At 37.3% G+C, this 24205-nt stretch overlaps 1 protein-coding gene across 2 annotated transcripts in view; it reads left to right on the forward strand.

The window, feature by feature from the left end:
- The first annotated feature begins 291 nt into the window (after positions 1–291).
- The window catches only part of GTF2A1L (general transcription factor IIA subunit 1 like), a 44475-nt gene continuing 20561 nt past the window's right edge, over positions 292–24205 (forward strand). Inside the window, exons 1-6 of one of the 2 annotated variants that reach the window (XM_041756466.1) lie at positions 292–312; positions 2951–3052; positions 3258–3381; positions 11153–11208; positions 13225–13309; positions 14630–15216. In XM_041756466.1, coding sequence (XP_041612400.1) covers positions 292–312; positions 2951–3052; positions 3258–3381; positions 11153–11208; positions 13225–13309; positions 14630–15216 — 975 coding nt within the window. The remainder of the gene's footprint in view (positions 313–2950; positions 3053–3257; positions 3382–11152; positions 11209–13224; positions 13310–14629; positions 15217–24205) is intronic. The other variant, XM_041756467.1, reaches the window with a different exon arrangement.

The following is a 24205-nucleotide window of genomic DNA, read 5'->3' on the forward strand; positions in this document are numbered from 1 at the left end:
GGCGGAGGGAGAAGCAGGCTCCCCGCAGGGTACTGGATTCCAGCGCCCCGAACCCCGCCTGAGCTCAGCGGACGCCCAGCCCCCAGCCACAGGAGCCCGCAGCAGGCTTCTGCGCTCCCGCAGACCAACCCGCCCACTAGCCCCTCCCTCCTCCCCGGCCCCGCCCCCAGCGTCCTGCGTAAGCACGCAGGCAACGTGCACGGCGGCCTTCAAAGCGGGCAGCGAGGGCGCCTCGGGGCGGCCCCGCGTGCTGCGCAGGCGCGAGGGTGGGGAGGCGGCAGAGCGGCCATCATGGCCTTCGTCAACCCTGTGGTAAGGAGGGCCAACCTGGACTCTAGGTCTGGGCTCTGTAGAGGGAGAGCCGGGCCCGGGGGCACGGCAGCCCCGCGCTGTACGCGCTGTGCCCCTCGGGGCCCCTCACGGACGTTCAGGAAGCCCTCTCCCTGAGCGGCCCCGGCTGTCGCCATCCGCCATGGAGGAAGCGGAAGGGGACCAGTAGCTCAGCCGGAAGTGGGGCCTGGGCGCGCGGGGGGGGGGGGGGGGCACAGAGCCGCCGCGGCCCCCCCGCCCCCCCCCACGCTCCCCACGCAGGCGCCTGCGGGGTTAGAGCTGGGCCCACGCCAACTCCCCGCCTTCCTGTGCGTTCAGGAAATTCCCGAGTTCACTTGTAGCCTGATTTGTAATCCCTAATGTGGGTATATAGCCATTGTTGAGTTGGGTTGAAATCACCAGTAATCTGATACCTCGTGTTACCCCACGCATATTTTTCCCCCCATTTCCCCATCCTGACGCCCTAAGTGTGCGATGGGCCTGAAACGCAGACCTCGTGCCTCCTTACCCCTAGAGGGCCGCGCCTCCTCACCTTGAGGACTGACGGCCGAGTGGCACCCGGGAAATGCCCTGTCAATTTTCAGGAGCGGAATTCAAGAGAAACAACCGGGATCCGCGTTTGTTTTCAGCTCACCTGAGCGAACTTCACATTTGGTGAAAGGGCAGCGTGGTTGGGCCGGAGCCGCGCGTTTACGGGCTCCGCGTGCACGTAGGCAGCGGCGTGAAAGGGTCCAGTTTTCAGAGACGTGTCACTATTTCCGTGTGTATCCGTTTTTTTGTTTGTTTGTTTGTTTTTTTTATTACGTTAGTGTGTTTTAAGATCTGTAAAATACTCGGGCTTGAACGTAAGCTTACCGTGTGTTCACCACCATTGTATGTGATGGTGAGCTCTGAGCAGGGTGTGTGTGTTTTCTTTTAAATAGACAAAGAGATTAAGGTGGATCTCCTGGACTGCGCATAGTTTTGGTTGACAGTAAAGGCAAAGGACATAAAGCCTTTAACTTTAGTTCCGGAAGAGAGAGTGTGTTCAGTACCTGTTTTGCTTTTGAAAGGGTGTGTTGTGATGGGTTATTTTTTGACAGCTGTTCTTATACTCCTGAGGGTGGAGCTTTTTTTTTTTTTTTTTTCTCCTTTTTAAGGATTTTATTTATTTACTCGCGATGGACAGAGACACAGAGAGAGGCAGAGGGCGGAGCCCCGACGTGGGACTCGATCCCGGGTCTCCAGGATCACGGCCCCGGCTGAAGGCGGCGCTAAACCGCTGAGCCACCCAGGGATTCCCCTTGGGTGTGGATCTTAAGGAAGTTTTTAGCCTTAGTAGTAATTTCCTCTCGCTGTAAATGGGATCGAACTAGGAGGAACACTGAAGTATCAATTCCGTATGCCTTGATTAGGGTAAACAGTTCTCAAACTAATCGAGGGCGCTTAATGGAAATGCCTGTGAATAACGTGTTACTGATTGGCCTATTCATAAGCTTAGAGGGATTAGTTTTAAACCTGACTACTCTTGTTGTGAGCAGGAGTATTCAGAGTATTTACTGGTCCTAGTGGCCTGGTTAGTTTCTACTAGGAATCCTATTTTGGTGCAAGATGCGCTTTTGTTTGACAGTGGTTCAGAATTTTTTTTTTTTTTTTTGGACTATGTGTATTTTGACAGTGGGATAGGCTTTGGTTACTTTATTGTAAGTACTTTCCCAGTCTTAATTGGCTTGCAATTTATTTTTATTATTTTTTTAATGAATTTTTTTAAAATTTTTATTTATTTATTTATTTATTTTTTTTTTTAATTTTTTTTAATTTATTTATGATAGTCACAGAGAGATAGAGAGAGAGGCAGAGACACAGGCAGAGGGAGAAGCAGGCTCCATGCACCGGGAGCCTGACGTGGGATTCGATCCCGGGTCTCCAGGATCGCGCCCTGGGCCAAAGGCAGGCGCCAAACCGCTGCGCCACCCAGGGATCCCAAAATTTTTATTTATTTATGATAGTCACACACACACACACACAGAGGCAGGGACACAGGCAGAGGGAGAAGCAGGCTCCATGCACCGGGAGCCGGAGGTGGGATTAGATCCTGGGTCTCCAGGATCGCGCCCTGGGCCAAAGGCAGGCGCCAAACCATTGCGCCACCCAGGGATCCCCAATTGGCTTGCAATTTATTTGCATATGTGGAAGTAGTATAGTCAACTCTAAAAACAAAAACAAAAACAAAAAAACAAAACACCAAAAAAAACTCCTTTGGCCTCTTTGAGAAGAAAATAAATCGAAGACAAAGTTCATTTCCACCTGCCTTAAATGAGTTTCCATTTTTAAAAGGAGGGAGAAGGTTAAATTCTGGCAGAAAAATCAAGTTACATAATTGTAACCTAACATCTTGATGAATTATCTCACATTTATTTGATTGTAGTAAGTCAGTCTTATAGATAACCTGAGACTATTAAGTCAGAAGCTAACATACAATTTATGGACAGTTAAGACTATACTGGGAGTAGAATGCACTTTGTAAAAATCCTCATGGTGATTTTTCTTTAAACCATATGAAAGTGTACACTGCATGTCTTTTAAGGCTGAATGCATTGAACTTGAGAGTTTAAAATGTTAACAACTGCTTTTTTTGTAGCCTAAACTCTACAGATCTGTAATTGAAGATGTAATTGAAGGAGTGCGGGATCTATTTGCCGAAGAAGGTATAGAAGAACAAGTTTTAAAAGACTTGAAGCAGGTTTGTAGCCATGACAAGTTGCCCTTTTTGTTTTTTCTTCTTTAAAAACTGATAAATTATAGTTTTAGCCTCTTAATTATAGTTTAGTGCTTACCCATTAGTTGTGCCATCAGCAGACATTTTTTAAAAAGTTAAAAAAAGACCTAAGTATCCTATTCTTTTTTTTTTTTTTTTTTTTTTACAGTGAATTTTTTTTTCTCCACAGCTCTGGGAAACAAAGGTTTTGCAGTCTAAAGCAACAGAAGACTTCTTCAGAAATAGCGTCCAATCACCTGTGTTCACCCTTCAGTTGCCAAACAGCTTGCACCAAACATTGCAGTCATCAACAGGTTGGATACAGCTAGTAAATTAGTACTATTTGGATCTTCAGAACAAATTCTCATTTGGTGGTGGTTTTTGTATTAGGGTAATGTTCTTAAGGTGAGAGGGCTTGGACCTTAAAACCATTACTATTAAATGAACACAGAGTAAACCATCATCCTGTAATTATTGGCAACAAAATAAATTAATTCAAGCTAGCTTTTTAAAATACTGAAGTCCTTAGAGGTGACTAAGTGTTATTTTAGAGGAACAAGTTACATAGCTTGTGGGCTCTTGGGAGTACCCTCTGATTATTTCAGAGAATTTGGCTTGAGTCCAGGGAAAAAGCTAAGAAAGGATAAATGATACTGTGATATCTTTCTAGCCTTTATTTCTTCTTTTCTGATTCTTAAAATTTTTATGCTCTTCTTATGTGTGCATATATATATATATATATATATACACACATATATATATATATACACACACACACACGTAGGTTTTATTTGGTTTAGCTGAATTAGATTAATGTCTGCCAGAAGTGAGGGTAGATTTTGGATTAGATTGTCAGTAATAACTAGGTTGTTCGTTGTACACTTGGGAAAATTCACCTTGGTGCATGACCTTTTCCTTTGAAGAGAAAATAGTAAGAAGGCTAGCTTCTTATTTATTACAAAATAAGAGAATTTAAGTCTGGCAGCAGTTAAACTTATAAAATGAAATAAGTTAACGAATATTGAATTATCAGACATAACTTTCATCTAATGCTATGCTTATAAAGTGTAACTTTGCTCTATTAGAATTAGCCATAGAAATTTTAATTACTAAGTTGACACATTGAAACATTTTACATTAGTTTCTAGGATTTTGGCTTTGCATTCATTTTTAACTGTTAAGTATTTTATTAGGTCATTCTGTTTCTCAATTTGAATAACATTCTTTTTTTCTTTATTGAAGAACTTTTAAAGATTTTTTTTTTTTTTAAACCTAGGACTGATTTGGAGGGTAGCCAACCTAGATGAATAAAAGACTAGACTGTCTTTTATCAAAAGCTTCTTCTCAGGTTCTTTGTCATTCAAAATTGCAATACTTGATTTTGCCGCAAGATGGTAATATTACCAGTGATTTAAATCACAAAATAGTCTTGCAACTAATATGTCTAGCTGGCTTTCACTCTACACCGTTTTCTTTCTTTCTTTTTTTTTTCTTTTCCCCCCACACCATATTCTTATTCTCTTAGGATAATAGAAATAATTACATTTAAACAAGACAATTTTTATTCTCTTCTACATCGTTTATAATGAAAAGGTTTAGGAGGAAGTATATGTATCCTTTAAAAATGCAATACAGGTCTTGTTTTTATCCCTTTTCATTTCTAGATTCCCTACAATAAGAATCTTGAAGTAAATAGCCTCATAAAATTGAAGTATTTCTTAATTATAGCTTCTCATTGTAGGCTTTTAAAAGCCTGATTAAAATAACCTAAACTAACTTACTTCTACAACCTTTTTATCTCTTGACAACAAGTTCAAATTAAATCTACAATGGAGTAAGTCATTTGCCTTTGTTCCATCTTTAAAGCTTTTCGCCCTATCATATATTTTTTTGACTGTATTATCCATTTGCTTAACAATTTCCTGTATCGTCAGTTGTCAACTTTTTTTCGGTCTCAGGACCCCTTTACACTCTTAAAAATTGAGGACCTAGAAGAGCTTTCTTTTATGTGCTTTGCAAGTATCTGTTTACAATGTTAGAAATTCAAGCTGAGAAATTTAAAAAATGTTGGTTTATAAATTTAAAAAATTGATTATATGTTAACATAGTAACAGATTTGTTAAAAATAACTTTTCTAGAACAAAAAGTACTTGAGATGAGTGGCATTTACTTTTCTGCAAATCTCTTAATACAAGGCAGCTGGATTCTCATATCTTTTTAAATTCAATCTGCTGTAACATGGTTTTGGCAAAAGTATATAAAGAAAATCTAGCTTCCCACAGATGTTTAATTGGAAAAAGAGTATTTTAATAGCAATTTCAGATAACTTGATACTACACTAAAACTCAACAAGTGGTAGTTTCTGAGACCTTAGCTACAAGGTGGAATTTGAAACTATATCAGTGGACTTTGTGTAATGTTAAAGTTCACTGTTGTGTCTTGCATTTTGACTACTTAATCTGTGTGTAAGTTTGTAACATGTTACTGGAAAAATATTGTTTCACTGAGTTACACATTTGACATATTATTCATTATACAAGATTAAAAAATCATTAAAAAAAAATAAAAAAAAATAAAAAAAAAATTAAAAAAAAAATCATATTAATACCACCACACATTTCATAGAATGGTATTGGAAAGCTATCAAGCTCATGTGGTGGACATAAAATTTAGAAACTAAGATTTTTAGCTGAAAGCTTGAATTTTATCGTTGCCAAACAAATACTGTCAGTTTGTTTTCCTCAAAGTGATGGGGACACTTGGTTCATTTTCAAAAAAAATGACTGCAGGCAGGGTGCCTGGGTGGCTCAGTCGATGAAGCATCTGTCTTTGGCTCAGGTCACAATCTCAGGTTCCTAGGGTTGAGCCCTTGGTTGTGGGGAGTCTGCTGCTGCTGCTTTTCCCTTTTCCTCTGCCCCCCTGCTCAGTGGGGAGTCTGCAGCTGCTTCTCCCTTTCCCTCTGCCCTCCTCCCCACACTTGTGAGTACTCTCTCACAAATAAAATCTTAAGACAGAATGACTGCCAAATAATCCATGTCTGAATAACCATAGTTTGTGTCGCTTATTCTTTCAAGTAAAAATAGTGTTGCTTAGGAAAGGCTAGATCAGCTCTCAACTTAAAAAATAACATCAGTACTTTCCGTGTACTTCCTGGTAAATCTGTATGCCACAGAAATGCTTTGTGTTCTGCCCATTTCATCCCACAGAATATTAAAAGAAAGTATTCTTGAAGGTTGAAATTTCATAAAAATAATTCTTTATGGTTACATCCAGGAACAACTTTAGTGAGACAGTTTTATTGTTGCTGTTGTTTTTTGTCTTTTTTACTGTAAGTGGCAGTGGAGAAACAAATACAGTGGCTACTAGTCAGGTTTGGTACTACTGCCTTAATTCATGCTAAAATGGCTTCACTTTTTAAAAAAATTTTTCTTTTATGTGAGTTCCACACCTAACATGGAGCCCAGTGTAAGGCTTGAACTCATTACCCAGAGATCAGGACCTGAGCTGAGATCAAGAGACAGGTGCTTGGGATGCCTGGGTAGCTCGGTTGGTTGAGCCTCTGCCCCTCCCCCCTGCTTGTGCATGCATGTACTCTAAAATTAAATAAATAAAATCTTAAAAAAAAAAAAAAAAAGTTGGACACTTAACTGACTGAGCCATCCAGGTTAGCAATGCTTTGTGCTATGGGTCCAAATGTCAAAAAAAGAACCAAAAAATTTAGTGAAAAATGAAAAAAAAATTATTGTCTTGGTATTATAAAAATATTTTGACCTTGTAGATACCGTGACAAGGTCTCGTGGACCCTTCTGGGTTTGCACAGTACAATTTGAGAGCTGCCGTTCTATTCTTAGGGTGATTATGTACATTTTATAATCCACTTTTAAAAAAATAATTGTTTTTTAACTTCAGATTCACAACAAATTTAAGAGAAGGGACAGATTTTTCCTATACCTCTTGCCTCCATTTATGCATAGTCTCTTCAGTTATCAACATCCCCCATCAGATGGATACGTTTGTTGTGATTAATGAACCTACATTGACACATCATAAACACCCAAAGTCCATAGTGTTTACATTATCACTCTTGGTGTTATTTTAAGTGTTTATGCAAATTTATAATGTTATGTATCTATCATTATAGTTTCATATAGAGTATTTTCATTGTCTTAGAAGTGTTCTGTGCTCCTCCTATTCATCCTTTCCTTCCACACCAACTCAGGGCAACCATTGATGCTTTTATTGTCTCCATATTTTGCCTTTTCAATAATGTCATGTAGTTGGAATCATGTAGTATATGGCCTTTTAAAAGTGATTTATTTCACCTAGTAACATGATGTTAGAATTCCTTCCTATCTTTTCATGGGTTGATAGCTCATTTCTTAGTTCATAATATTCCATTGTCTGGATGTGCCCCAGTTTATTTAATTGTTCACCCACAGAAGCACATCTTGGATGACGCCAAGTTTTGGCAATTAGGAATAAAGCGGCTCTGTTGAAGTATATGTATGGATATATGTTTTCACCTCCTTTGGGTAAATACTAAGAAGAGTGACTGCTGCATTGTGTGCTTAGTTTTGTAAGGAACCACCAAATTGTCTTTCAAAGTGATTATACCATTTTACATTCCCATCAGCAATGAGTGAGAGTTCCTGTTGTTCCACATCCTTGCCAACATTTTGTGTTCTCAGTGTTCTGGATTTTGTCTATTCTAATAGGGATGTAATGGTATCCCATTGTTTTAATTTGCATTTCCTTGATGACTTATGATATGAAGCAGCGTCTATACTTATTTGCCATCTATCTTCTTTGATGAAGTGTCTTTTTAGGTCTTTGGCCCGTTATTTAGTTGGGCTGTTATGGTTGAGTTTTAAGAGTTCTTTATGTATTTTGGATAAGAGCCCATTATCAGATATGTCTTTTGTAAACATTTTTTTTTCCAACCTGTGGCTTTTCATATTATCCTGATGTCTTTTTCAGAAGTTTTAAATTTTAATAAAGCCCAGCTTATCAGTTATTTCTTTTATGGATTGTGCCTTTGGTGTCATATTTAAAAAGCCATTGTATACTCATGGTCATCTAGATTTTCTATCTTCTAGGATTTCTGTAGTTTTGCATTTTACATTTAGGTCTGATCTATTTTCAGTCCTTTTTTTGGTGAAGGATGTAAAGTCTATGTCTAGTTTCACTTTTTTTTTTGCATTGCATAGCCAGTTGTTAAAGCACTGTTTGCTGAAGAGATTATCTTTGTGCCATTGTATTGTGTTGGCTTCTTTGTTAAAGATCAGTTGACTATATTATGTGGGTCAGTTTCTTGGCTTTCTCTTCTGTTCCATTGATACATTTGTCTGTTCTTTCACCAGCCAACACTATATTGGTTACTGGAGCTTTCTAGTAAGTCTTGAAGTGGGGTAGTGGCAGTCCTCCAACTTTGTTTTCCTCCTTGAATATCATATTGGCTGTTCTGGGTCTTTTGCCTGTAATCTACTTTTGAGAGAGAAATGGGATTCCATTAATAATAACCTTGGGATAATAGGTGTAAACTAGGACTATCCTGAGGTAAACTGGAACATGGAGTTACTTTGTCTATGATTGTCCTATTCTAGCAGTTAAAATCAGTTTGTGCTATTTGGTCTTCATGTCATACGGTTTTTTGTGTGTGGTTTTTTGTTTTTTGTTTTTGTTTTTTTTTTTTTGACAAAACTATTATCAATCATTGTGGGAGGAAGAAAGGAAAGAATAGGAATTTTGAGAGGTTTGTGATAGCTTTCATCTTTGTGCGTTCAAACTCCTTCAGGTACAAACTATATGTCCAATTGTTCTTGAATTACTTGGTGAAAATTTCAGCAATGCTGTTGGTTCTTTTTTTTTTTTTTTTAAAGATTTAATTTATTTATTCATGAGAGACACACACACAAAGAGAGAGAGGCAGAGACACAGGCAGAGGGAGAAAGAAAGAAGCAGGCTCCATGCAGGGAGCCCGACGTGGGACTCAATCCTGGGACTCCAGAATCAGGCCCTGGGCTGAAGGCGGCGCTAAACCACTGAGCCACCCGGGCTGCCCAATGCTGTTGGTTCTTGATGTGACTTGAGGTAGAATATTCAGTTTGGTTGTTAGAGATATGCATATGCTCGTGAGTAGTCACAAAGAAGAATATTGACCAGTCTTTGCACCTCTTGAGTCATGTGACTTAGGTATTAAGATTTGGAATGGTTTAAAGCAGGACCAAGAATTGTGAAGTTATTAATTATCTTGATGTATCAAATACTTCTTGGGGAATAGGAAAAAAATAGATTTGTAAATGTTATTATGTAATATTACCATTTTCTTAATTTATATTTATTAAATTACATTTGTGAGAGTGATTTCTTTCTATATTGTAAAGCCTATTTGTGAAATTTAATATTTCTTGAATATATACATGAGGACAAAAATTCTAACACTTTCAGTTCAGTTTAAAGACACACTTTCAGTTAAAACTTAATTGGTTATTGAAACCATCTTGAATATTTTAAAAAGCATGTTTCAGGCACATATAATGGCATATGTAATTTGTGAAAGTATGTAAATGGTGCAGTTAGTATCAAAATTAACTAGGAGCTACACGAAACTTCACTATAAAACTGTTCAGTGCTTTTATTGTGATGACTATAAAGAAACTCTTAAACTTTCTTATAGCTCTGTTTGATTTATATAAGATTAGAGAATTATCCTTTAGGATTTATTGCAAGGTATTTAAAAGAGGGGGATTGTTGCTATTTTTCCTCAAGAAATTCATTTAATTGCTTCAGACAGTGTGTTAACAGATTTTTGTTTCCTCTCAGGCTATGGCTTCAGCTCTACCAGCTTAAGCCTCGCTCACTTCAGCTAATTAAGACTAATACCATTGTGTTCCTGCCACACCAATTCTTTCTAATTTAGCCTTTCTAAAAGAATGCCTGTTAATAAGCAAAGCCATAGATGAACAGAGGATAAAAATAATTTTCTGCTTCATTAATCATCAATCTCTCTAGCTTTGCTTCTGTTGTTTTAATGTGGGAAGAATGGTTAGTTAAAAAAAATATTTGTTCTTCTGAGTTGTTTATGATGGAGCCATTCTATTGTCAGAAGCAGATCTTTGGGACAATTTACTTTAATGTGGTATGTGAAAAAATACCATAATAACCATTATATTTAATACATATGTGCTGCATAAACATGCTAAGACATTCTCATTTTTATAGAAGAAAAGGCAAAATGATACTGTAACAGTCAAATTCAGCTATTTAAAATGACCCATGAGGTAAAGTTTAAGTTACGTTGATCAACTGAGGTCTTTCTACTAGAGTTACTATTTGTTCCTTATTCTCACTTTACAATCATTATTATTAGGTCAACATTTTTTTTTTTTTTTAGGTCAACATTTTATCTGTAGCATAGGTAGTATAGAAAATTGGTAGATAATAAAAATTATGTGAGATTGCACTTTAATGGAAGTTGGGGTGATCTTAGGATGTTGTTCTCTTATATATTTCTTAGTAGTCATATTTGTTTCATACAAAGACTTGTGGAGAGATGTTCTTACTCATTTATTCCTAAAATTATGTAGCTGTGGAGGCTTAGTTGGCTAAAGTATTATGAATAATTTTTCATGCAATGAATAAATTGGAAATTCTTTCAAACCTCTAAAATTTAGAACAGTTTATCGTGGGTTACATATTTTTGCTCAATAATAGAGTCTTTTGGAAATGTGCTACTTGAGTAAATACTACTTTTTTCTTCTATAAAAAGTTGCAGTGAAGATTTAGTGCAACATTGACTTAATAATAAAAACCTCTCTGGTGTACTTACTTACAATGAAATACTTTCTTTTGGTACTTAAAATAGGTTAGTTGTAAAGTCTCTAAAGTTTTTGGGAAAAAATAAAATTAAATTCACTTAGCTTGCTTGCAATTAGGAAGTTTACAATTCACCATGGTCAGACATATAATGAAAAATGCTTTTTTAAAAATAAGCTATTCTTAGGAGTTTTGTTAAACTGATAAATTGTAATGAATGTATAATGTTTATTTTCTATATTATTTTCTATTTCTATGTTTTCTGTACAGCATCATTAGTTATTCCTGCTGGTAGACCTCTTCCCAGTTTTACTACAGCAGAACTGGTATGTAGCCTATTTAGGATGTATTTTAAAATAGATGCCTCCCTTTCAGTGATTGGTAGCAGAAGGCCAAGCTTAGATGTAATTCATAATCCCCCAGTTGAGTGAGAAAAGATGTAGAAAGGGCTGGGGAGACAGGAATAACGTCTATAACATACGTGTTGCAAAAATTGAGGAGTTTTGGAATTGACCTTTTCTTTACCAGCTTCCTGCTTCCAGAACAGTTGTTAGCATCTGCCAGTAGTTACACAAGGCTAGGAAGTTTCTGAAGTTAAATACTATGGAGTTTTAACACATGGTATGTTGTATATCAAATAGATTCTAAATGGATGATGTTGATATTTTCTGATTTTTTCCCCCCACCTTGAGACACATAATAGTTCTTCTTTTTATTTAAGTTTGCTCATTTTTAAAATCTTTGTAGAGATTTAGAGTATAGGTTTCTCCCAGAAGATTTGGGGCAGAAAATAAAATTATAACTTGTATATAGAAAATTGAGTAGTTTTTAGGCAGGTTAAAATAGCACTTTTTCTCTTTTACTTTTCTTTAATGGCATATGGTCCACTGTTTTTCATCTTCTTTAAGACCACTTTCTGGGGCAAAAGGTTTGGTAGGCTATTAATTCCTATTTCATTAAAAACAAAACCACACCCTTTACCAGGATTTTGGGGAAGAATGGTGCTGCTTTTGATAGGAGACCACTGAAAAATATCTCTGCCTTTGAAATTCGTGGAACTTTTTCTCCTGATTAAGGAAATAATATACTTCTAATTAGTAAAGACAAATTTATAAAGTAAAAAGTGAAGGAGCCCTGTAGTATTGTACCCCAAAAATAACTGTTATAACTGTTCGATGTGTATCTATCTAGCATTCTTTTATGAAAGTTACATTAATTTTTTTGGGTAAAAGTAGGCTCATTCTCTGTACTGGTTCTATAATACTTTTTAATTTAGTAATATAGATAAGTCCTTTTCACTGCCAGTTAAATATTGATTAACCTTAGTGGATGTATCACAGTTTCATTAACTGATCTTTTATTAATGGACATTTAAATTATTTTTAATTTTTCTTCTGATATAACATTCCATTGATTATACTTGTAGATATATTTTTCTGTTTTTGTATGATACTCAGGTAATGAGGATAAATTTCTAGAAGTTGAATTTCTGGGTCTAAGATTATGCATGTTTTCTCTCTCTGTTTTTTTTAAAGATTTCATTTATTTATTCATGAGAGACATAGAGAGGGAGAGACACAGGCAGAGGGGGAGACGCAGGCTCCATGCAGGGAGCCCGATGCAGGACTCGATCCCAGGTCTCTAGGATCACGCCCTGGGCCGAAGACAGTGCTAAACTGCTGAGCCACCGAGGCTGCCCAATGCATGTTTTCAATTATGTTATATACTGCAAAATTGCCCTCCAAAAGTATGGTAACATACATAACTTATATAAGCAGTGGTTTGAGAAAACTGGTTTTAATCATGTTCTTACCAACACTAGGTATTGCTAATCAATTTTATGAATTTTTGCAGGTCTGGTAGGCAGAAGCTTTTTTGTCTTTTGATTTAGCATTTTAAAAAAATGGAAAACTCTGAGGTTTAATTATTCTGAAATAAAAATTGCACACTATTGTATTATCTAATTCAAAGTACCATTAGTGATCAGCCTCCAGACCAGTGGACCTCTATAAGCAGCTGTTCTTGTATCTGACATTTTTGAGAATCGTGGACTCAGACAAAGCTATGTAGTGGGCAAGTTATATGAGTCAGTGCTCATACCCTTTACTAAGACTTTACTGGTTTCATTGCTAACAGCTGTAGAACAGAATTCTTTTTATCTTTAATGAGATGATCTAAATTAAATATGGAAAAGCTGTGTTACTCAAAGAACTTAGCCCCAGTGTTAAATATTGTCCAACCATTTTCCTGTGGTCTGAATCAGAATTTTTTTTTTCTCATGAGAGGAGGAAAAAATAAGGAAAGCCCTTTTCTAACTTTCTGATTAAATTTCTCGTATCTAGGGTACCTCAAGCTCTAGTGCAAGCTTCACTCTTTCTGGATATCCTATTCATGTGCCAGCAGGTGTGACACTGCAGACTGCATCTGGTAAGAGTATAGGCCCCAAATATTTTTTTTTTTTAACATTAGTACTGACTGCTGGGTGTTAATTCTCATGATTTTTAATAAACTTTTATATCAGAAGTTATTGAAGTTACAGGAACTTTTAATAGAACTTATTTTAAAAACAATAATGTATGGTGGTTATTATTGTTGTAGAGGCAGCCTACCATAGAAGATAACATACTAGGTCTGTCCTGTAACTTACTCCCATTTCTCTTTCCCAAATTGTATAAGTTGCTCTATGTATGTTAATTCAAATCAATGATCTAAATTTTGACAAACACAAAATAACATATCTGTGTCCCTGCTAGTTCTGAACAAGAAAAACTAAAGACTATGTTGATCAACCTTTTTCTCCTTTCTTTTTTTTTTTTTCTTTTTCTCCTTTCTTAATAGAGATTGCATAATAGAAAGAATATCCAAAAAGTTTGGAGATGAACCAATTTTGCTTTTCAGAGTACTATTTGAAAGAGATCATAACTATTTTTTAGGTTTTTGCAAAGTATAAAGCACCTAACTCAGTGCTTTAAAAAATAATTTTTTTCCTCCTTTATTTTAGTGTTATTTTAAAGGAGAAAAGGGGGAGATTTGATAACTTTTGAAATTACTAAACTCTTTTTGGATAGCATTATCTTATAGTAGTTACATGGTATCTTAGATTTTCTTTCTAAAGATTTTATTTATTTATTCATGAGAGACACAGAGAGGCAGAGACATTGGTAGAGGGAGAGGCAGGCTCCCCGCTGGGAGCCCGATATAAGACTCTGTCCCAGGACCCTGGGATCATTCCCTGAGCCAAAGGTAGATGCTCAGCCACTGAGCCACCCAGGCATCCCAGTATCTTAGATCTTAAATATCTGAAATACATTTTCCATTATTATGTTTGTTAAAAATCCCAATTTGGGTTGGTAACATAGTAATTTATCAAACAATGGGATAGGTCCATGGAGTAAATATTGGTGGCCTGTATATATCTCAAAATTGCCATATAAGCAATAGTGAAAAATGGCTAGAGTTCAAGTGAGACTGCTTTGATTGTTAAAAATAGAGTAATACATATTTATTATAGAGAACACAGAAAATATGAAGGATAAAATAAGAACTCATAGAGATATCATTATTAACATATGGATGTATTTGTGGACAGCCTGTTGTGCCTGAAGGTTGGTTTCTTTTCTCCTTTTCTTTTCTTTTCTTTTCTTTTCTTTTCTTTTCTTTTCTTTTCTTTCTTTCTTTCTTTTTCTCTTTCTTTTAAAGGAAATTAGGTTTCTATCTTACTTACGGTTTTTTTTTCTCTTTTTTGAGGTCACCTTTATAAAGTCAATGTACCAATTATGGTGACACAGACTTCTGGAAGAGCAAGTATTCTACATCCAATTCAGCAAGTATTTCAGCAGCTGGGGCAGCCTCCAATAATCCAGACTAGTGTTCCACAATTGAACCCATGTTCTCTCCACACCACTACTGAAAAATCACAGAGAATAGAAACTGTGCTCCAGCAACCCACAATTCTTCATTCTGGGACAGTGGATAGGAAACATTTAGAAAATGCCACCAGTGATATACTTGCACCTCCTGCAAATGAGCGTGAAATCATGTCTGAAGCCTTGTTGAGTCAGCCGGAAAGCTCGCAGTATATCAGTCTTCCAGGTGTTGTGTTTCCTCCACAGGTCTCTCAGACAGATTGCCAAGTGGAGCCCGTACTCAGTGTTTCAGGCAGCATGACTCAAAATCTGAATGGTAGGCCCTTCTCCACCAGCCAACAGGGGGCCCAGCACCGGCACATGTCTGATACTCAGCTTCATGTTCTTAAAAATAGGATGTTTGGATGTGATTCTATAAAGCAACAAAGAAATACAGAGGAGCCCAGCAACCTACCTGTCTCAGAGAAGGTAGCTCTCTGTTCAAGTTGATGGTATTAGGGGACAGACAGTGACTGGTGATTTGACATCCTGAGTTTTTTTTTTTTTTTTTTTCTTTTTTTTTAAGCTGTAAGATACTCAGAAGTATAAATATTTTGTTTTTTCCTTTAGAAGATTATATATTATTATTTTTTAATATAACTATAAGTTCTTATAAATGCCCAGCATTTCTAACTTTTAATTTCAGTTAATGAGTTGGAATAGTCTTCAGAGAAAATGGGTTTGTTTTAAAGAATTCCATTTTACCTCTCCCTTACATTGTGAGAATATTTGTTTATATCTAAGTTTAAAAGACTCAGAAATCAATCCTAGTAATTAAGTGAAAATATCAAATTTTCCTAAGCTCCCATAAGAAATTTTCCCTTTTCTTGCCTAGTACTTAATTTCTCCCTGCTTGCTGAAATCTGAGTTACTGTCTTTTGGAATTCAAACCAGTAAAACATATCTTCCAATTAACTTTGCATATTGAAAATAGGTTCAAATTATTAATTGCCAAGAAATTCATAGTGTAGGCAGACAGTTTCATGGCGAATTTCGGTTGGTAAAATAAAATCTTGTGTTCTTTTTCCTAATGTGAAATACGTCACACAGCTAACTCCATGTATACAATTTAGTTACATATGACAACTAACAAAAGGTCTGTGTGTCTAGCTAATGGTTAAGTGAAGGGTAATGAGCGAAGGAAATGTCAGAAGCTGTTGGACCTGTTTGAGAAAATTTCTGATGTTTGATGAAGCCTTTTCAAAATCTTTTAGCAAGTCTTTTTTAGCAAGTTGAGTTTTGATATGGAGTATAGAGATTAAGAATTTTTTTGAGTATTTTTCACTCTATTTTCCACATAATATAAAAAATTTAAGAAATGTAGACTAGACTCATAATTGTGAAACATTGTTTTTGAGGTAAAAAAAAAAAATAACTGAATTTAAAATAAGCATTTGTTTTCATCACTTAAAACTTTTGGAAGTATTTTTCTCCTGAACTCTGTATGAACTTTGTAGATAGTTGGTATCAAGGACTTACTCTACTGTTACTTATTAGATATTACCTTGTACTTTGTTCTGAAATGGGAAAATAGATTAGTTAAGGAAGATTAATCAAGAATTGTTTAGGGGATAGTGGTCGAGAGCTTAGTTTGGAAGCCACAATAGATTCAAATTCCAGATTCACCATTTACAAACAAGCTATGTAATGTTACTTTCTGAAATCCAGTTATAGTCTGTAAACTGGGCATGAAACCAGCCTCAATTATCAGAGATGATTTGTATAGAGTTTTTAATAGCTTCTGGGATCAAAATAAGCTTTAGAATAATGCTATTATGCTTTGTGAGCATGTGATAAATCAGGTGACTTTTCATATAATTCTTCCGTTGGTTTTAAAATAGAGCTGTATTTAAAACACCGAAATCCAAATAGAGTATCTACTTTATAAGGTTTTTTTTTTTTTTATCAATATACAGAAGAGACCTTTAAAATAGTAGTAATCTGGTAAAGTTTATGCTGATAATATTTTGAAAAGAATTATAAATAGGTTTTCCATTTTAAAAGATCGCTTCTCAGAAATTCTTATTGCTTAAAGCAAGTTACAATTAAGTATACATGTTTACTTGTCCTATGTAGACTACCAGAGATTTATGTAGCTTTTCTATGCTTCTATGTAGGTTTCTATGTAGGTTTAACATTTTTACTGTTGCATACAATATATTCCTGACAATTTTTGATGTGCTCCTATTCTAGAGTACGTGTTACTGTGTTAGGTTATTCTTAAGTGTGGGAATTTTGTTTTATGATCTTAGAAGGCTACAGAGAACTAGAAACTCAGGTCTTCATTGGAACTTCAAAAAGTAGGAGTAGAAGGAGAGAAATAGTTCAATAAAGTGTCTTCTTTAACTACTTTTTATCTCTTTTCTGCCTTCACCATCATCATCATAAGCCCTACCTCTAAGTATTGTCATTTCTTCTGCCTCATCTTTTAATTCTTTACCTATCTCACTGCATCTTCTTACCTTATTTCTGAGCTCCTCTTTGTTTCCTTCCTGTTTCCAAAGGTTGTGTCCTCAGACCGTTTGTCTTCTTACTTGAAGTTTTCCTTTGGGCAATCTCATGGATTATTATGGTTTTACCTACCACCTATTTGTTGATGACTATGTTTCTTTTTTTTCTTTTTAAGATTTTATTTATTCATGAGAGACACACAGAGAGAGAGGCAGAGACATAGGCAGAGGGAGAAGCAGGCTCTATGCAGGGAGCCTGAAGTGGGACTTGATCCCGGGTCTCCAGGTTCACGCCCTGGGCCAAAGACGGCACTAAACTGCTGAGCCACGCCGGCTGTCCGATGACTATGTTTCTAACTGTATTACTCCCTTGAGCTTCATTCTCATGTCTGTTTGCCTTCTAGACAATGCTACCTGAACATCACAGTAATTTACCTGTCCTCCAGAGACACTGCATAGTGCCACTGCCCAGCTGGTCTCTCATGCTAAGGATTTAAAATTAATTTTTGGTTCTTTTTTCCCCCTTATTCTCCTTATATCTTTTGCTTTTAAAAAATTATATTTTACATTGCTGTAGAATGTATACAACATACAGTTACCATTTTAACCATTTTTAGGTGTACAGTTTAGTGACATTGAGTACATTCATCGTTGCGTAACCATCACTACACCCATCTCTAGAACTTTTTCATTGTCCCAAACCAAATCTCTGTACCTATTATATAATAACTTGCAATGGCAAGTTACCCCCTCCATTCAGCCCCTGGTAACTTGTGCTTTCTCTATGAATTTGATACCTCCTAACTGGAATCATAAAATATTTATCCTTCTGTGACTGGCTTATTTCACTTAGCAAAAGATTTTCAAGGTTCATGCATGTCATAGCATGTGTCAGAATTTCATTTCTTTTGAAGACTGAATCATATCATTTGATAACTTTATTTATAACTTCAGTACTAAATATTTTGAGAATTTGTTCCCTTTTCTTCATCTCTCCTGCTATTGTCCTCATTGTCTCTCATTTGAGGTAATACAATAGTTTCCTAACTGATCTACTATCCTATCAGTCTGATTTTTTTCCACTCCACACTGGCCAGTCCATCCATTTTAGAGGTGAAAGGCTTAGGCTTTAGGGGTCAGAGTTATTGATCCCTTCTGTATCCCTTAAAAACTACGTGACTTGGGCAAGTTAATTTTTTCCTCACTTGTAATAAAGGTAATGGTATCTGCGATGGAGTCAGCGTGGGAGGATTGCAGACGATCAGAGAGAAGTGCTCAGCAGCACACTGCCAGGCACATGGTAGTGTTCAGAGTGTGTTAGCTGTTATCTCATGGTTTCTCATGGCAACCGGAGACTTAACCCAGAATGCAGCCTGCTCAACATGTCACTGACAGTTATTTACCTGAAGGGTAAAGTTCAAGCTCTTTAATGTGGACCATGTTCTTTCTCTGCCAGATTTTCTTATTTTTCCTTCATTTCATGCCTACTACTTTGGTGGGAACACCAAACTGTGAGTGATTCTCTGTTAACCTTGGTGTATCCACCTCTCTTTTGCTTTTGTTATTCCCTCTGCTTGGTGCCTGAATCTTCTTGCCCATCTTTCTCTCTGGCTAATGGCTTCTTTTTTTAAAAAAATATTTTATTTATTCATGAGAGACACAGAGACACAGGCAGAGGGAGAAGCAGACTCCATGCAGGGAGCCTGATGTACGACTCGATCCCAGGACCCCAGGACCATGCCCTGAGCTGAAGGCAGACGCTCAACTGATGAGCCACCCAGGTGTCCCTGGCTAATGTCTTCTTATCCACTAAATACTTCCTCCAGAAATTTTACTTCAATGCCTCTCTACCAGCCTACCCCCCCTTCTTCATTTTTGGACTGGCTGGCTGTCTTCTGTGTTACTGCACCTTAAACATGTGTGTATCATAATGTAGTTAAAAGATAAAGTGTCCTGTTTGCATTGAGGGGTACATTTTATTAATCTTTGTATACATAGCACCTAAGAATATATACACATTCATGTATACTTGAATATACTTTGCCCAACGTGGGTCTTGAATTCAAGACTCAGAGATCAAGAGTCCCATACTCTACCAGCTGAGCCAGCCAGGCACCCCTAGAATGTAAGCTTTTAAAGAACAAGGTTTATGATTAGTTATTTGGCTTAGTCGTTCTCAACTCTGGCTAGGTATTAGAATCATTGGGGCATTATGGGCACCTGGGTGGCTCAGTTGGTTGGGTGTGTGCCTTTGGCTCAGTTTGTGATCTCATGGTCCCACATTGTGCTCCCTGCTCAGCGGGGAGTCTCCTTCTTCCTCTCCCTCTGCCTCTCCCCCCGCATGCTCGCGCTCTCTCTCTCTCTCTCACAAATAAAATCTTAAAAATCATTAGGATATTAAAAAATAATGTTTAGATCTACCTCAAGGGATTTGGATCTAATTAGTCTGGAGTAGGTTCCACTCATTAGTGTTTAAGAACCTTCTATGGCTTGTAATAATGGTAGTTAAGATTAAGAACCACTGACAGCTCAAAGTCAGTGTATAAATGAAAAATGGATGGAGTGAGGGGGTAAGAGAATTTATAACTTCAGGAGCTTTAATTTTTCTTTCAAATCCATTCTGATATTTTACAAAAAGATAAAAAGTCATATGAATAGTTTTTTGAATATAGAATTCAGTTAACTGAACAAATATGTAAATTTTAAAGATTTTATTTATTTATGAGAGAGACAGAGAAAGGCAGAGACATAGGCAGAGGGAGGAGCAGGCTCCCTATGGGGAGCCCGATGGTGGGACTTGATCCCAGGACCCTGGGATCATGCCCTGAGCCGAAGGCAGACATTGAACCACTGAGCCACCTAGGTGTCCCTGAACAATTTTTAAAAAATATTTTATTTATTTATTCATGAGAGACGCACAGAGAAAGAGAGGCAGAGACATAGGCAGAGAGAGAAGCAGGCTCCATGCAGGGAGCCCAATGTGGGGCTTGATCTTGGAACTCTAGGATCATGCCCTGGGCCGAAGGCAGTTGCTTAACCGCTGAGCCACCCAGGCATCCCCTGAACAAATATTTTTTGAGTCACTGTGTTACTCCTAAATATCTCCAAATCAAAGATTTTTAAACCAGATAGGTGATATTTTTCTTTATAGGAAAAAAGCCAATTTTAACAAAATACTTTTTTTGTATTTGTCAAAATAAGGTATATTTCATGCCACATTGGAACGCATTGGCATAGGATGCTAGTGTATGTGGGCAGATAATATTACTGCCACTCATTACTTTATGGTAAATATCTGGAGTGAATTTCTGTTAAGAATTAAAGATGTACTTTGCCATTATGATTATAGGCAATTCATTTTCACATAGTTAAATTTGAAAATGTGAAAAGAAAGTGTATCAGAGCTTAAGTTTCTTTTATTTTACATTTATCCCCACATATAGGTGTGGAATTGTCAGTCCTTACTAGCCATTGGAAAAAATACTGTTCGTTCTTTTTTTTTTTTTTTTAAGAGTTTATTTTTAAAATATTTATTTGAGAGAGAGTGAGCAAGAGAAGAGAGCATGAGTGGGGTCAGGGGCAGAGAGAGAAGCTGACTCCCAGCTGAGCAGGGGCACTAATGTGGGGGCTCCATCCTGGGACTTGTGGCCTGAGCTGAAGGCAGATGCTTAACTGACTGAGGCAATACTGAAAAATACTGTTCTTTGATTAGAAGAAAGCTTAAATTGACAGGTTTGGAATCTGGATGTGGCAAACAAAGCTTTATCTTTGCATCCTACGCATTTGCTTATTGTACTACCCAGCCACAGAAGCAATATACAATTGAAGTGACCTTGTAAGAAGTTACTGTGGCTGAGTTCAAAAAGGGTGTTGCCTGTGTTCTCCTCTAGGATTTTGATGGAATCTTGTCTCACATTTAGATCTTTCATCCATTTTGAGTTTATCTTTGTGTATGGTGAAAGAGAGTGGTCTAGTTTCATTCTTCTGCATGTGGATGTCCAATTTTCCCAGCACCATTTATTGAAGAGACTGTCTTTCTTTCAAGGGATAGTCTTTCCTCCTTTATCGAATGTTAGTTGACCATAAAGTTCAGGGTCCACTTCTGGGTTCTCTTTTCTGTTCCATTGATCTATGTGTCTGTTTTTGTGCCAGTACCACACTGTCTTGATGACCACAGCTTTGTAGTCCAACCTGAAATCTGGCATTGTGATGCCCCCAGCTATGGTTTTCTTTTTTAAAATTCCCCTCGCTCTTCAGAGTTTTTTCTGATTCCACACAAATCTTAAAATAATTTGTTCTCTCTGAAGAAAGTCCATGGTATTTTGATAGGGATTGCATTAAACGTGTAAATTACCCTGGGTAACATTGACATTTTCACAATATTAATTCTGCCAATCCATGAGCATGGAATATTTTTCCATCTCTTTGTGTCTTCCTCAATTTCTTTCAGAAGTGTTCTATAGTTTTTAGGGAATAGATCCTTTACCTCTTTGGTTAGGTTTATTCCTAGGTATCTTATGCTTTTGGGTGCAATTGTAAATGGGATTGACTCCTTAATTTCTCTTTCTTCAGTCTCATTGTTAGTGTATAGAAATGCCACTGATTTCTGGGCATTGATTTTGTATCCTGCCACGCTACCAAATTGCTGTATGAGTTCTAGCAATCTTGGGGTGGAGGCTTTTGGGTTTTCTATGTAGAGTATCATGTCATTGGCGAAGAGGGAGAGTTTGACTTCTTCTTTGCCAATTTGAATGCCTTTAATGTCTTTTTGTTGTCTGATTGCTGAGGCTAGGACTTTCAATACTATGTTGAATAGCAGTGGTGAGAGTGGACATCCCTGCCTTGTTCCTGATCTTAGGGGAAAGGCTCCCAGTGCTTCCCCATTGAGAATGATATTTGCTGTGGGCTTTTCGTAGATACATCCATGAAGGCAAAAGAAACAAAAGCAAAAATGAACTATTGGGACTTCATCAAGATAAGAAGCTTTTGCACAGCAAAGGATACAGTCAACAAAACTAAAAGACAACCTACAGAATGGGAGAAGATATTTGCAAATGACGTATCAGATAAAGGGCTAGTTTCCAAAATCTATAAAGAACTTATTCAACTCAACACCAGAGAAACAAACAATCCAATCATGAAATGGGCAAAAGACATGAAGAGAAATCTCACAGAGGAAGACATGGACATGGCCAACATGCACATGAGAAAATGCTCTGCATCACTTTCCATCAGGGAAATACAAATCAAAACCACAATGAGATACCACCTCACATCAGTGAGAATGGGGAAAATTAACAAGGCAGGAAACCACAAGTGTTGAAGAGGATGCGGAGAAAGGGGAACCCTCTTACACTGTTGGTGGGAATGTGAACTGGTGCAGCCACTCTGGAAAACTGTGTGGAGGTTCCTCAAAGAGTTAAAAATAGACCTGCCCTACGACCCAGCAATTGCACTGTTGGGGATTTACCCCAAAGATACAGATGCAATGAAACGCCGGGACACCTGCACCCCGATGTTTCTAGCAGCAATGTCCACAATAGCCAAACTGTGGAAGGAGCCTCGGTGTCCATCGAAAGATGAATGGATAAAGAAGATGTGGTTTATGTATACAATGGAATATTCCTCAGCCATTAGAAACGACAAATACCTACCATTTGCTTCAACGTGGATGGAACTGGAGGGTATTATGCTGAGTGAAGTAAGTCAATCGGAGAAGGACAAACATTGTATGTTCTCATTCATTTGTGGAATATAAATAATAGTGAAAGGGAATATAAGGGAAGGGAGAAGAAATGTGTGGGAAATATCAGAAAGGGAGACAGAACATAAAGATTCCTAACTCTGGGGAATGAACTAGGGGTGGTGGAAGGGGAGGGGGGGGTGGGGGTGAATGGGTGACGGGCACTGAGGGGGGCACTTGACGGGATGAGCACTGGGTGTTATTCTGTATGTTGGCAAGTTGAACACCAATAAAAAATAAATTTATTATAAAAAAACAATTGAAGTGACCTTGGCTTAAATTATTAAGCTGCCTTTTTTTTTTTTAAATTTTTAAAAATTTATTTAATCATGAGAGACACAGAGAGAGAGAGAGAGGCAGAGACACAGGCATAGGGAGAAGCAGGCTCCAGGTAGGGAGCCCGACGCAGGACTTGATCCCAGGACTCCAGGATCACACCTTGGGCTGAAGGTGGTGCTAAACTGCTGAGCCACCTGGGCCGCCCAAAGCTGCCTTCTTTTTGAGCAGAGAAAGAAAATTGAAGCAGTGCCTCTGTCAGATGACGACATCTGTACAAGAGTTGTTGATATTTTTTCACGTTCAGCTGGAATTCATAGAAGAATCAGCAGCAACTTTAACATTCAATAGGATAAAAATATGAATGCTTCTCAGTGTGGCCAGCATTTGATTTTAATCATCATTTGTACATTGGCACTGTCAAAAAAGTTGCTACGTTGTGAAACTTTTTATTAATATTTTTTGTAACAAAATTTGGTACTATCTATACTGAGGGTGCTTCTGAGATGGTTGGCAACAAATGGTTTTGCTACTTCAGTAAAGAGAGCATTGCTATCTGTTTCAGCACATGGCATACATTAATGCTAAGGCATAGCCAATAATTCTAAAAGAAGTTTCATTGGCTGCCATGAAACTCAGAGCAGAAGTATTGAATTATTGCCTTTTTCAAGACATTTGTCAAAAAATGTGGGCAAAATGTTAAGTTCTTCATGTAGAATTTTTCTGGCTTTTCAAAGGACAGTGCTTGAAGTTCTTAATTGATCCTTGGGGAGACTGATTATTTTTGAGAGAGAATGAAAACTCCTCTTTACAATTTGACAGGGAGAAGTCCATTGATGATGTATGTGGTGAATGTTTGGCCATAAGAAAGACTTCAGTTTTTCTATTAATGATCCTGCAGTATCAGTTTTGGATGTTGCTGTAAAATTGCTAACTGCTATTTTGGTCA

Source organism: Vulpes lagopus, chromosome 5, assembly GCF_018345385.1.
Source record: "Vulpes lagopus strain Blue_001 chromosome 5, ASM1834538v1, whole genome shotgun sequence".
Lineage (NCBI taxonomy): Eukaryota > Metazoa > Chordata > Mammalia > Carnivora > Canidae > Vulpes > Vulpes lagopus.